Source organism: Schistocerca piceifrons, chromosome 6, assembly GCF_021461385.2.
Source record: "Schistocerca piceifrons isolate TAMUIC-IGC-003096 chromosome 6, iqSchPice1.1, whole genome shotgun sequence".
In the NCBI taxonomy this organism is placed as follows: Eukaryota; Metazoa; Arthropoda; class Insecta; order Orthoptera; family Acrididae; genus Schistocerca; species Schistocerca piceifrons.
In genome coordinates this window covers 78,401,624-78,415,247 of record NC_060143.1, presented here as the reverse complement: position 1 = coordinate 78,415,247, position 13,624 = coordinate 78,401,624, and the positions used below count along the sequence as shown (strand labels likewise).

The 13,624-nt window shown below is 38.4% G+C and overlaps 1 protein-coding gene across 1 annotated transcript in view; it reads left to right on the top strand.

Annotated features, from left to right (window-relative positions):
* Positions 1-13,624, top strand: part of LOC124802690 (activin receptor type-1) — a 70,197-nt gene that overhangs the window by 42,281 nt on the left and 14,292 nt on the right. Inside the window, exon 5 of the mRNA XM_047263628.1 lies at positions 294-508. Coding sequence (XP_047119584.1) covers positions 294-508 — 215 coding nt within the window. The remainder of the gene's footprint in view (positions 1-293; positions 509-13,624) is intronic.

Sequence of the window (13,624 nt, the reverse complement as noted above, 5' to 3'; positions counted from 1 at the left end):
CCGCACTCCTATTTTTTTATTCATTACTAAACCTACTCCTGCATTACCCCTATTTGATTTTGTATTTATAACCCTGTAATCACCTGACCAAAAGTCTTGTTCCTCCTGCCACCGAACTTCACTAATTCCCACTATATCTAACTTTAACCTATCCATTTCCCTTTTTAAATTTTCTAACCTACCTGCCCGATTAAGGGATCTGACATTCCACCCTCCGATCCGTAGAATGCCAGTTTTCTTTCTCCTGATAACTAGATACTAGATAAAATTAATATTTGTTCATTTTTCTGCAGGAATTTCTTGATCGCTCAATGAGCTCTGGTTCAGGATCCGGTCTCCCTCTTCTTATCCAGCGAACTTTGGCCAAACAGATATCATTGGCCGAGTGTATCGGTAAGGGCCGATATGGAGAAGTTTGGCGGGGTGTTTGGCATGGTGAGAATGTTGCTGTCAAGATATTCTTTTCCCGAGACGAGGCATCATGGAATCGAGAAACTGAGATTTACAGGTAACAGCTAACTTAAAGACCTCACTTCTCATTAGCATATGTAGGGATAAATGATATCCTACTAGTTACATCACACACACTCACCTATTCATATCTACTCTTGGCAAGAACAACATCTAAACTTTGTGCATTCTTTTCTTGGTGTCTCATCATAGAAAGTTCATCAGATTGCTGTAAAACTATCTTTATGGGAAATATTCCAATAACACCACCACACAATTTTTTAGTTAATGCAGCTAGTTTCACATTTACTGTCGATATTAACAGTGCTATGAGCAGATTCACTTCTCACGTTGGATGTTTTTTTCACAGGCACGTACTGCAGTATTCTAGTAATCAATATGAAGGTGTTAGATACAGTGCATTTTTGCGATATAGTTCTGACAGGATACTATCACAACACTGGTTTCAGTTTATGTAATCAGTTAGCATAACAGATTTCCAGATATAGGGCACCAATATATAGACATTCATGATGTTTACAGAAAGATGCGACCGGAACATATGTTATCCACTGATTGACTCAAAGAAATTAAAGATAGTACACGTTACTACAAAGGTGTTAATTGAATAATGTCAGCGGCAGATTCTCATGGCGATGATAGTGGTGTACAACTTCACAAGAGACTGAAGGGTTTTGGGTTGGGGTTGGCTTTATGTAGACTGGTGTATGAATATTTTAGTTCTTCAGAAACTAGGTAATTATTTGAAAACCTGCTAGGTTATAGTTTACTAATTTGACTGAGCTTTATGTTGGCATTTATATTAATTTCAGCAAATTCTTAAGTAATTACTAAAGGGTGTCACGGCCCAGAAAAATTAGAGCAACAAAAGTATAGTTGGAAGTTGGAACATAACAAGCACAATGGCATAATAGGCCATGTAGTTTTTGGTGTTTCCAAACTTTAATGGCAAATATCTTTTAAGTTAGCTACTTTCAGGAATATTAGAATACATTACTGTAAAATCTGGATTAGTGTCAATCTAGCTCAACTAAGGATTTATTCCAAAAGCCAGCACTTTCAAGAACTGGATGTGGGCAGTGGGAGTAATTTACTGAAATGAACATTTACTAAAGGTACAGAAGATAGAGTTGGGTCAATTTTCTCTCACCCTTGCAGTGTTTATAATTACTTGTGATTAAAATACAAATACAAGGGACATTCAGACAATAATGCAACATGTTTTTTCCTCAGCCCATTTTGGTTGAAAACATGCAGAATATGTGAGGGGCATCATGAAATATTCCCGCTTCAGTCCGTATTGTTTCATGAAGTTCCAGTAGGTGACAGCACTATAAGTGGCCTTCAAAATCATGTCTGTAATGGAAGTGCATTCCAAGCAGAGATCTGCCATTGAGTTATTTTTGGCAGAAAACCAGAGCATTGCAAAATGGTTACGGAGGCCTGGCAGTGAACAGAACAAAAGCACAATGTGTCTGTCATCATCATAGCAAGGTCACACAAATTTGTGTGATCACCCGCATGTCAGCTGGCCGCATACAGCTGTGAATCCTGCAATGCTGAAATGTGCACACACTCTCATTCAAGGTGATTGATGGATCACAATCAAACACCTCGTTGCTTGACTGAATGTCTCTGTTGGTAGTGCTGACACTCTCATCCACCAATTGGGATACTCAGAGGTGTGTGTCTGCAGGGTTCCTCGCTGCGTAATAGAAGACCATAAAGAGCAACAAAGGACCATCTGTAAAAAATTGCTTGCGTGTTATGAGGGCAGTTGTGACAATTTTTGTCGAACCCCTACACGGGTAATGAAGCATAGTTTCATCACTTTGAACTGGAATCAAAACGGCAATCCATGGAATGGCACCACACCACCTCTTCTCTGAAGAGAAAGTTCAAAGCCACACCCTAAGCTGGTAAAGTCATGGCGATGGTCTTCTGGGATTCTGAAGGGGTTATTCTGTTTGATGCCCTTTCTCATGGTGCAATGTTTAACTCTGAAATGTTTTGTGCTACTGTCAGGAAATTGAATAAACAACCTCAGCATGTTCATTGACACAAAAATGCAAGTGTTATCCAAGTCTGGGGAACCAAGAGGAGCTCACAAAACGTCATTGAACTGTTTTCTCATCCGCTCTACAGCCTGGGTTTCGGACCTTCCAACTTCCACATGTTTGGTCCACTGAAGGATGCACTCCATGGTAAGGAGTACATGGATAATGGAGAGGTTACTGATGCAGCAAGGCATTGGTCGACCATTAGAGTGGTACCGTACAGGCATACGGGCCCTCCCAGTAAGGTGGCTTAAAGCCATCCCAGTGAATGGGCCTCTAGTTGGAAAGTAAAGTTTTGTGGGCAAAAGAATGGGGAATAACATGTATTTTTTTAAAAGTGTTGCATTACTTATTGAATGCCCCTTGTAAAAAAAAAAAAAACCACGCAATGCAGCCAGTTGCTAAACTTTTTATTTACAATGAGTTTTGCAGGATTTGCTCCATCATCAGGTACTAGTCCAAGTGTTCACTGGAGGTGTGCTGCTTCCGGGAAAACCAACAGTGTTGAAATGTCGATAATGTTTCAAAATAAGGGATTTTCCTAGAAGCAGTGCACTTAAATTAAACACTAGGACTGCCACTTGATGATGGGGCAAAGCGTCTGAAATGTGTTGTAAATAAAAACTTAAGTTTAGCAACTGGTTACAGTGTGTTCTTTATTAGGAATCTGTACCTCAATCAGTAAAAACAGAATCCTTATAGGATCACTTTATTGTCTTTCTGTCTAACTGTTAAGCCCTGTTTTTGTCAAGATTGGGTGAGACATCAAGTGGAAATTTATGCCCTGCACTAATGTCTACAGTCCCTTGGTAGTGTGAAAAGTGTAAGCTTCTAAGTTGGAGTGATGAAACGATATGGTCATTTATGTCACATATTTTGATAATTGCAAACTCACGCATCAAATCCTATAGGTTACTTCCTGTTGATCTAGAATCATAGAATTTCTCAAGAAGTAAGGTTTCACAGTACAAGTAAAGGAAAAAACCTAAGAATAGTGAATTTGTAATTGCATCTTTTTTTGCCATTTGTTGTTTCCTGTTGTTTGTCTGTCTGCCTGTCCTTCTCTCTTAAGACCACTTTTTCCTCAGGAACAGGTAGAGGTATGAAGTTGAAATTTGTGTCAAATGTGGGATCTATGGTCCATTGACAATGTAAATAATTTAAGCTTATAAGTCATTGCAGTCAAAAGATAAGACAATGTATGTCACGTATTTTGATGCCCTCAAACTCACTCATCAAAACCTGTAAGATGAATTATCGGTGGTCTAGTGATACTGTGTGCCTGGAAATCGAGAAGTTGTGTGACCAAATCTTGGTCAGACCATGGATTTTTCAGTCTCTCAGTGACATCAGGAGTCACCAGAAAAAACACATGGTTCAGATTCCATGTTAAACTGTGGCTCCCCTTTCCCTGATTGGATAACTAGGGTTGGTTAGGGACAAGCAATTCACCAACGTTGCATCCGGTGAGAGACTTGCACTAGGTCATTGAGCCATGTGAAATTATTATTATGATTATTATTGTTGTTGTTAATATCTGTAAACGTAATTAAGTTTGTGTGAAACCTTCAGAGGGAGAGTCCTCCTTGCACTTCCTTTTTTTTACAAACTGACAGTCACCAAACAACAGCCTTCCAAACACATTGATGTGTGAAGTTACTTCTGACTGTCCAAGAGTGTTAAACACTAAATAAACTATCAATATTTGGAATGAGGCAAATTATCGAAGTACTTGTTCTTACTGTGACATGGTGGACAAATCATGCCACACAAATGCCTTACATTAAAATGAAGATTTAAAAGATGATGTGGATAAAATTGACAAACTATAGTGTGACATAAAATAATTTTAAATTGACAATGGAAAGTTCTTGTAGAATGTAAACAATTTAAGAGTAAAGATAAAAACTCATAGTAGAAGCAGTGAGCAATTGTGTATTCTGAGCTGGCATAAAATAATTTTATTTGTCTTCTACTTTCCTGCTGTATTAAGGAACTTTTATTCTTTTTCTCCTTTCCTAATTGCATATTTATTATTCTTCATGTTTCTCTGTTTATTTCTAAGCATTTTCTTCCTCGTGCTTTCCTCTGATATTTTCTATCTTTGACTCACCTTCAGGAGTACACAGTATACTGTTACCCAGCATGCTGTAGGCGTTACATGTGCTGATTAACGATTTGAAAGTCATTAGTTCAGTTCCTGCTTCCTGCAGATAATTATGATTTGAAGTTTCTGATTTCGTTGGATGGAAATTCTTGCAGGCACCACAAACAGTGATAGTCTGTATATGATTAGAGTTCCAAATTGATTAAGTTACTCCAACAAGTTGTGTTCTATGTGTACTTTGTGTGCTTTCGTCAATAAATGTGTTTGCAGAGTGAAGTGTTAGTTTGTCTTGGTGACTCTGCTCACAAAACCAGTACCTGACTCTTTAATCAACAATACTTTTTTTATTCCAAAGCAACTTATCTTTCTAATTCTCTGTCTCTTTTATTTCTTCATGCCACACACTGTTTTCACTAGACTGCATAAATTAAATGTTACCTTTAGGCATTGATTACTGAAATTCACTTACACTTAAATACTCACTTTTCAGTTTCAAGAGGGCTGATCAGAAAGTAAACTTACGTGGCTGATATTCCTGGAGTTTCATCTATTATAGAGGAATTAGTAATGTGTGGTAATTCTGATACGTACGGTTGCCCACTTAGCACTAGTTTTAACTTAAACGCACGAAAGATGATTTGTTTGGAAAACTGGTCTCGCAAAGAAATCTGCTCAATTGTTAAATTTTCTGTGGGTGAAACATGTAATTGTGGCTGAAATTCCCTGGCAGCTGGTTGAGGACTATGGAGAGACTGTAATGTCTTGTCAGCATGTTGCAGAATGGTGTTTGTAGTTTGAGGCTGGTAGAGAAAATATCACCTACAACACCCAACACAGCATCAACAGATTTGAACACAGCTCACATGGAGGAGCTGACTCAGGACAATAGGTGTATCACATTGCAGCAGGTGATGGTAGAATTGGGAATGTTATTTGGAAGATTCGTCATTTTGTTCATGATATTCTGGGGTACTGGCAAGTTTGTACTCGATAGCTTCCATGAAGTCTGTCCAACCAATACAAGGAGAGGTGCATGGGGGTAAGTCTGAAACTCTCACAGTGGTTCTCCATGGAAGGGAACAGTTTTCTTCAGTGCATTGCTGCAGGTGACAAAACGTGGATCCACCACTGCACCTCCAACAGTAAGTGATAATCAGTGAAGTGAAGCCCGTCTCTCCAAAAACAAAGAAGTTTAAGGTGATGCCATCTGCTGGAAAGATTATGGCCATAATGTTTTCAACAGTGCAAGTGTCATACTTGTGGACTTTCTGGAAAGATGGCAGACATTGGCAGACACTGCGAGACCTTCACACAGTTGGGCAAAGCAATCGGGAGGAAATGGCCAGGACTTCTCGCTGAGGGCTTCAGCTTCCTTCATGACAGTGCGCAACCGCATACAGCCTAGAAGACTACCATGCTGTTGAAACAGTTTTGCTTGGGTATCATCAACTACGCTCCCTACACCTCAGGCCTGACGCCAAGTGACTTCCACCATTTTCCTCATTTGAAGGAGCACACAGGAAGCTAATGATTCACTCCAGATGAGAAGGAGAAACACTTTCCAACAACATACATGGCACACAAGATCAGGATTTTCACCAGAGTGTATATTCAAACTTATCCAAGGACATGGCAAGGCCTAAACTGATATGGAGAAAATTAACCTAATGAATGTAACAATGTTGGGTGTATAGCTTGTATGAAATAAAATGTACATGTTTCCTTGCAGGCTTTGTAACCTTATAGTCTTGTTCACGAACATCGACAGTTCGTGCATGTTGTGACACAAACAGGGTTTGCAACATTTCCAGTTCCAGACGACAGTTGAAGAAAGCATGTATGCTGCAGATTATATCTCTTGCTTGCTTATGTAGAGTTTGTCACTTACCACCACCACCATCAGTGATGACAACTTGCAACAAATTGAATAAAAAGTCAGTAAATAACTCTCCGCACTCATGTTTAATGCTCACACTGCCTACGCCATTCACAGCAGACCGCTCAGAATATTACTGAACACTCCATGGCTGTTGGAGACTGCATGATGTAAGTGTGCAGAGCAAACACGAACTCAACTGCCATCATTCATGACTCCAACTACAGTTTCATATCACCCTTTGTACTTATTTTTACCGTAATTGAGGCTAGCTCCAAGTAAATGAGCACTTGGAGATTAGCTTCTAATAAAGCAGTTTACAAGGAAACAGAACCAGTAACGGTCACCATTGGAAAGAAATGCATTTAATTCTTTGGATGCCTGACCATAAAATGTAAATCAGTAGATTGAGTTATTCACCTTGTAAATTCTCAGAAACAGATATTTCTAGAACATAACAGTGATACTTCCAGAATAATAATAATAATAATAAAAATAATAATAATAAACAATAATAACAGATAAAACAACACCACATAACAAACCTGACATCATACTCACCAATAAAAAGAAAAAATTGACAGAACTAATTGAAATATCCATACCCAATACAACAAATATACAGAAGAAAACAGGAGAAAAAATTGAAAAATACATCCAACTGGCTGAGGAAGTCAAGGACATGTGGCATCAGGATAAAGTTGACATTATACCAATTATACTATCAACTACAGGAGTCATACCACACAATATCCACCAGTACATCAACGTAATACAGCTACATCCAAACGTATATATACAACTACAGAAATCTGCAATTATTGATACATGTTCAAGTACTCGAAAGTTCCTAAATGCAATGTAACACATACCGTACAGTTAAAAGGAAGTCACGCTTGATCAAGGTCTGCGTCACTTTCCATTTCTAACCAGACATAACGTCTGAGAAAGGGAAGAAATAATAATAATAACAATAATAATAATAATAATAATAATAATAATAATAATCGCCACCACCACCACCACCACCACCACCACCACCACCACCTTGAACAGTTTCCAGCACCAGGCGGGGTCCGTTTGGAACAGAAGCCTTACCATCTAGTCCTGTTTTCCCAACATCTTTCTTTCTTCACTCTAGCCCAGCCCTTGCCTGTGTTTTTTCAACGCACTTGTCCACACTTTTCAGCCATCTACCCATTAGTCTTTCCCTTGTACTTTTCCTTCGTGTATCCATTTCATGTATTTTCTTGGGAATTCTCTGGCTTCCTATTCTCTTTAAGTGCTCATACCATCTTAGCCTTGATGTTTCTGTCCTGCTCTGCAAATGCTCATACAATCTTAGCCCTAATGTTTCTATCCTGCTCTGCAGGTATTCATCTTTTGCTGTTTCCTGTACCTTTTCATTTCTTGTCCTCTCTCTCCTTGTTACTGCTATGAATATTTCTAAGGAATTTCATTTCATGTATTACTTCTTTGCTTCCAGAATATTGGAGATATTTCACAACATTTAAGATCATTCTAAAAATTTCATTTGACAATATTCTGAAATTTACAGATTTCCCAACAGAATCAGATGATTTCAGCACATTTTGAATCAAAAACGACATTGCTGCCATTTAAATCCTGTAAGAGTAAAAGGGACATCTGTTTCTTGCACCACTTCTCACTCTGATAACTTCCACAGTGTCCACCCAATAAAATGCCTTTATGCTTAGTGGAAGATGTGGGGTCCGACGTCCACAGTCGTGAGGTTGGGTGGCTGTGGAGAAAGACCCGTGCGTAAGACAGAAGACCTTACTTTTTATGTACATAATGTTCCTTGCAACATTTACAGCTGCCTAGTTTAGAGGAATACTTAAGAAATCCATTTTCAAGGTTTAGGATTAAAAAATAGCACCAGTTTGCTTTTTAAAAATAGTATTGTAGAACAAAAGCAAACTGGTGCTTTTCATTTATTATTATAATGTTGTTCTACCAAGAACCGACGGAAGATTCTGTTAATATGAAAAAATAGCAGTTTTTAGCAAAAGTTGTATTCATCATGTTACCGAGATGTGCACGTAAAGTGATGGACTAAGGCAGTGATTCAGTTCAGCAACAAATTGTATTAATTTTACGTTCATGAATGGAAACAAAACACAAAAAAGTGGTAAATAAGAAGGAACTTAAAATGTACCATTGCATCATTAGGAACAGTATTTTACTACAAAGCCCTGTAAACAATTCAAGGTACTAGAAAAACTATTGAAATTTGGTCACAATACCAGCCACAGTAATCACATTACCATTGTTTTGAATTACATCCCACCTGGTAAAACCGCATGGACCCTTGCTTTTACATAAAATATTGGAACTGTAATTCTGTTTTCCCTTGTAAAACACAACTAATGCATCCATAGCATCATATTGATGAGCATATGGGACACTATTGTAATGTAAATATTCTTTTGAGTCAAAGTTGGGCTCTGTTCAGCTTCATCAGTGTGGTGGAGTAGTAAATGTTCATGTACAAAGTCATACAACATGTCGATTGTCAGAAAGAAATAACTAATTCTTCAAAAGCAGCAGTTATATCAAAAACACTATGTATTATACTGAAACTTGTTCTTCTTAACAATATAAGTACACGCATATGTGTATATACACGTTCCTAATGCATGCACTAAACTGGTTCTTGTGTTAACCATCGGGCAACAATCGTGAATTGTATGACCGCTAGATCCGAGAACCATGCGCCAACTAACTGTGTCCTATTACCCAGCAAACCAAAGACCACAGTAAGACAGATACACCTTACATTCTCTCGTGGGTTTCTTTCTCAAATTTGGATAGAAAATTTGTAAAACACCAGACACAAAAGTAAACAAAAATACTGTAAACAAAAGTAAACGAAAATACTGTTCCTAAACATTTCACATCGTAATAATGTTATAGATAACTCATAAATCAAATAGCATAGACACAAACCATTAAGCAGATATATTTGTATACAAACACTGAGCAAACACATTTTACTCATGTGATTCTGTATCATTTGATTTTTAATGTTGCCAAACAGACAAAAACAATAAAGTACATTTAACCCTTAAACCATACAACTAGATGTGAGACACCAGTCACCTAATGATTCAAATCCACAGTATCCGTATTATCTATTACCTTACATCATTAGTTCAAACCCACTAACTCAGAGAAAAACTAAAGATAAATTGACAAATGTAAAGCACGTAACATGGATTACTTTTTCCGCACTTTCACTCACACACGTAAACACTTTTAGTTGACGCATTGGTTATATGCTGCTCGTGGTAAGGCACATGGCCCATCTTGGTAAACAGCTTTTAGTGTGGCGTAACCAGCTGGAGGTCAATGGCCGGCGGAGTGGCCGAGCGGTTCTAGGCGCTTTAGTCTGGAACCGCGCGACCGCTACGGTCGCAATTTCGAATCCTGCCCTGGGCATGGATGTGTGTGATGTCCTTAGGTTAGTTAGGTTTAAGTAGTTCTAAGGTCTAGGGGACTGATGACCTCAGAAGTTAAGTCCCATAGTGCTCAGAGCCATTTGAACCATTTTTGGAGGTCAGTGCTCTCGCCTGGTGCTGACTGCTCGTGGTGTCTGTAGCAAATCCCAGCAGATGTGCAGGTCATGCCTGGTAATCCTACATGCTGGTGTGGACAAACTGTGCTGCCCCACACCTACACAGTGCTGAAATCTGGGTGTGCAGTTTACAGTTACTCCCCACTTTCCAAAGATAGCAAGTCAAAACAATTTGTGCCTATTTTTTGATGGTATTTCCAATATTTTAACTTGGCACTTTCGGCACAAATTTAAGTTCTCTCTCATCTGAGGAATGTGTTCTTATTTGCTTTATTTTCCTTCACACACAAAACATGTCCAAAAAGAAGTTGCAGACTTTCTCTGTTTCTGTTAAGATGCATCACTGTTATTCCCATCTTCTGCCACTTCATTTGCTTCCTTTGCGTAGCATCTGTAGACGTTCTTGACATCATCTTTACCGTGAATAATCTTTCTTCTCACCAACTCCAGCTCCACCATATTCAGATCTTCAGTGCCGATGACTCTATACAGAACTTTTTAGATGTGAAAAAACTTTCTTGTCTCTCTGTCTAGCTTCTGGGATGTTTTATCCTGTATTGTCATGGGATCACCCACTTTATGTATGACTGGGTGCATTAATCAATCATAAGTTGCCTTTCCTCTCTCACTCTCCTTTATCAAATTCTGTTATCTTCTTTATTTTCTCTTAACACAGGAAGTTTTCATTACATAAATCTCCAAACACCGCCCTGAAGGTACTTTTTGGCTCACAGTTCATCAGTATTTCTACCACCACAAAACCCGTCAATTCAAGGGGCATATTATTTATCATCACCTCAAACTCGTTAGTATAATCCAACCAGCGTTCATGTTCATGGCTGTAATATGCATGGCACATATTGTTTATCTCCTGCAACAACCTCTCTGTTGAGTTTGATACTGGTCTGTATCAATATATATCGGCTCAGTGTGGTACCTCTCCAATTTCTCTCTCCATATTTTAGATGTGAACTGTATTCCATTGTCACTCAATATTCACTTATGTCCATACACTTTCTTAAAGTAGTCCTCTTCCATATTCTCTGCCATTGCCCTGCTGTTTGCCTTACTTAACGGGTAAAATCGAATCTCATGTGCTTTAGAGAGCAACTTGATGGCTACTAAAACTTCTGTCCACTGCAAGCAAAGAACTGTTGTGTTGGATGGTAGATCTCATTGTTGTACTGAGTTTAAGTGTCCTCTGTACTTCTTTCTCCATGGCTGCTTTCTTGACTTGCGGTATCAGGTACAGTTTTGTAAGGTATAGCTGATGTGGCTTTATAGTAGTAGGGGACCCATGTTACCCACGTCCACTATTTCTTTCAACCCAGTGGGTATTATGGCCATATTGTTGAAGACACATTCCTTGCAGATTTTTTCCTGCATTTCTCCATACCGTAATGTGCGTTACCTAGATGCACATATAAGTTTTTCCACTGCATGCTCTAATATGCACAGTTGCTAGTCTTTCCTGTCCACTTGGCTTCACCTTTGTAGTGTACTTTACATATTAAGCAATACAATCGCAATTTTTCTTGCCCCGTGCACTCATATTTTCTTTTGATCGAGATCAGCCACTCATCTACCTTCTGCTCACAGCAAATGTTTTTCAACAGCTTAATCATGAATTTTTCATGTTCCATGCCTCGCATCACATCTCTTATACTTAGGGTTCAGCCACATCTTCCTCTCCAAGACCTATAAGCATCCTAGATAATGCATAGCTGCTATGTTCTCTGTCGAATAACTTTCAGTTTGTCGGGGTGAGATGCAATATCTTCCTGTGTATCATATGGCTACTAAATTCAGGTTTCTCTAAATTCACAGTCATTCCCACTTTATTGAAACAATGTAGTATTTTTGCAGTGGTTTCCAGGTGCTCTCCCATGGCCTTGAGGTGATTAATACATCTTCAACATGAATGGTGATTTTTCAAAGCGGCTATTCCTCTAAAACATTATCTAACACGCAGATGAAGTGGCTGCTGATGTGCTCAGTCCAGATGGTAGCATCCTACATTGGTGGCATCTACCAGCGTAGAGGAATGTAGTATACTGCCATGATTCTGTGTGTAGCTGAATTTTATGATAACCTGCCATGAGATTCTTTGAATTTTTGCAAGAGCTCCTCAAGATTCTCTGGATGATCGAATTCTGGTTCACAAATACAGTTTGCTTTCCTTGAGTCAAGCATAAGTCCTTCACCATTCTTTTTGTCCACTGCAAGCAATGAACTGTTGTGTTGGATGGTAGATCTCTATGTTGTACCGAGTTTAAGTGTCCTCTGTACTTCTTTCTCCATGGCTGCTTTCTTGACTTGCGGTATCAGGTACAGTTTTGTAAAGTATAGCTGATGTGGCTTTATTTTTATTTTATACGGTGGTCCTTTGATTATGCCTGGCTTCCCAGAAAATTCTTCCTTAGCCTCCATTAGTAGTGTGGATAATTTATCCTTCATTGTGCTACATGTACCTTCCGTCACTTCCATTTTCCTGGATGATTTCCCTTTCTTTAGTTGTGCGTTCTTTTTCTTCAATATGCTGTTTCAAACTGCAGTAATCCGTTTGTACGTGCTTCCCAGTCTCCTTCTCTCATAGTGCCATGGTATCTTCTGCACTCCTCTTGTGGTGGTTCTTTTTACGTATGTATTGTTGGTATCCGTTTGTTATATAAGGTTGGAGTTAGTGTTATTCTGCCTGCTTTACAACTGAAAAACTATTTACGTCATTGACTCTGTTAGGGTACTTCTCGCAGTTAGTTTGCCCAACAAGCTGTCTTTATATCAAAAAATACCACTGACATACTATATTCCAAATATACAGCTACATAATTACTTTTGTTGAATTGCAGTGCTGAGAAGATTCTCGCAATTTCCGTTAAGCAGGGACTAAAAAAAAAAAAAAAAAAAAAAAAAAAAAAAAAAAAAACTGAAATCGCATTATATGAATATGGTTCAATATTAGAAAAACTGACTAATATTGTTGCTTCACAAGAAGAATTGCTAATCAAGAGAAATTCCTACTTTTACATTTATTTTTATTATTTGTTAAAATTAGCAAATATTAAAATAGTTATTACGACTCTGGGACATTATCACTTAGAACAATGGTGTTGACTTCTGCACCAAAGTTTTATGCATGCTTTCATTCCTTACTATTCTATTCTATGGCATAATCTTCTAGACAATGCAGCAAAGGTGAGAAAAAGATTTAGTGTGCAGAAGCCTGTGAAGTTGATAATGAAACATCTTCTGAAAGTGTCTTGAGAGAACTACGGATTCTTAGACTTGTGCATCGGTACGTATTCTTCCTAATGGTATTTGTGGTTTACTTCATGATGCTATTTATGGTTAATAACAAGGGTGAACAGAGACTCTTCATACCTCTTGTAGGGTTCAGAATGGAGTTTTATAGTCTGATAATTTGTTGTTAGTATACTATGCAGAAGTACCCAGCAGTGATTCTTTCTGCCTATTACATACAACTTGACAAGTTCCACACCCTTGAAGGTTCTTCT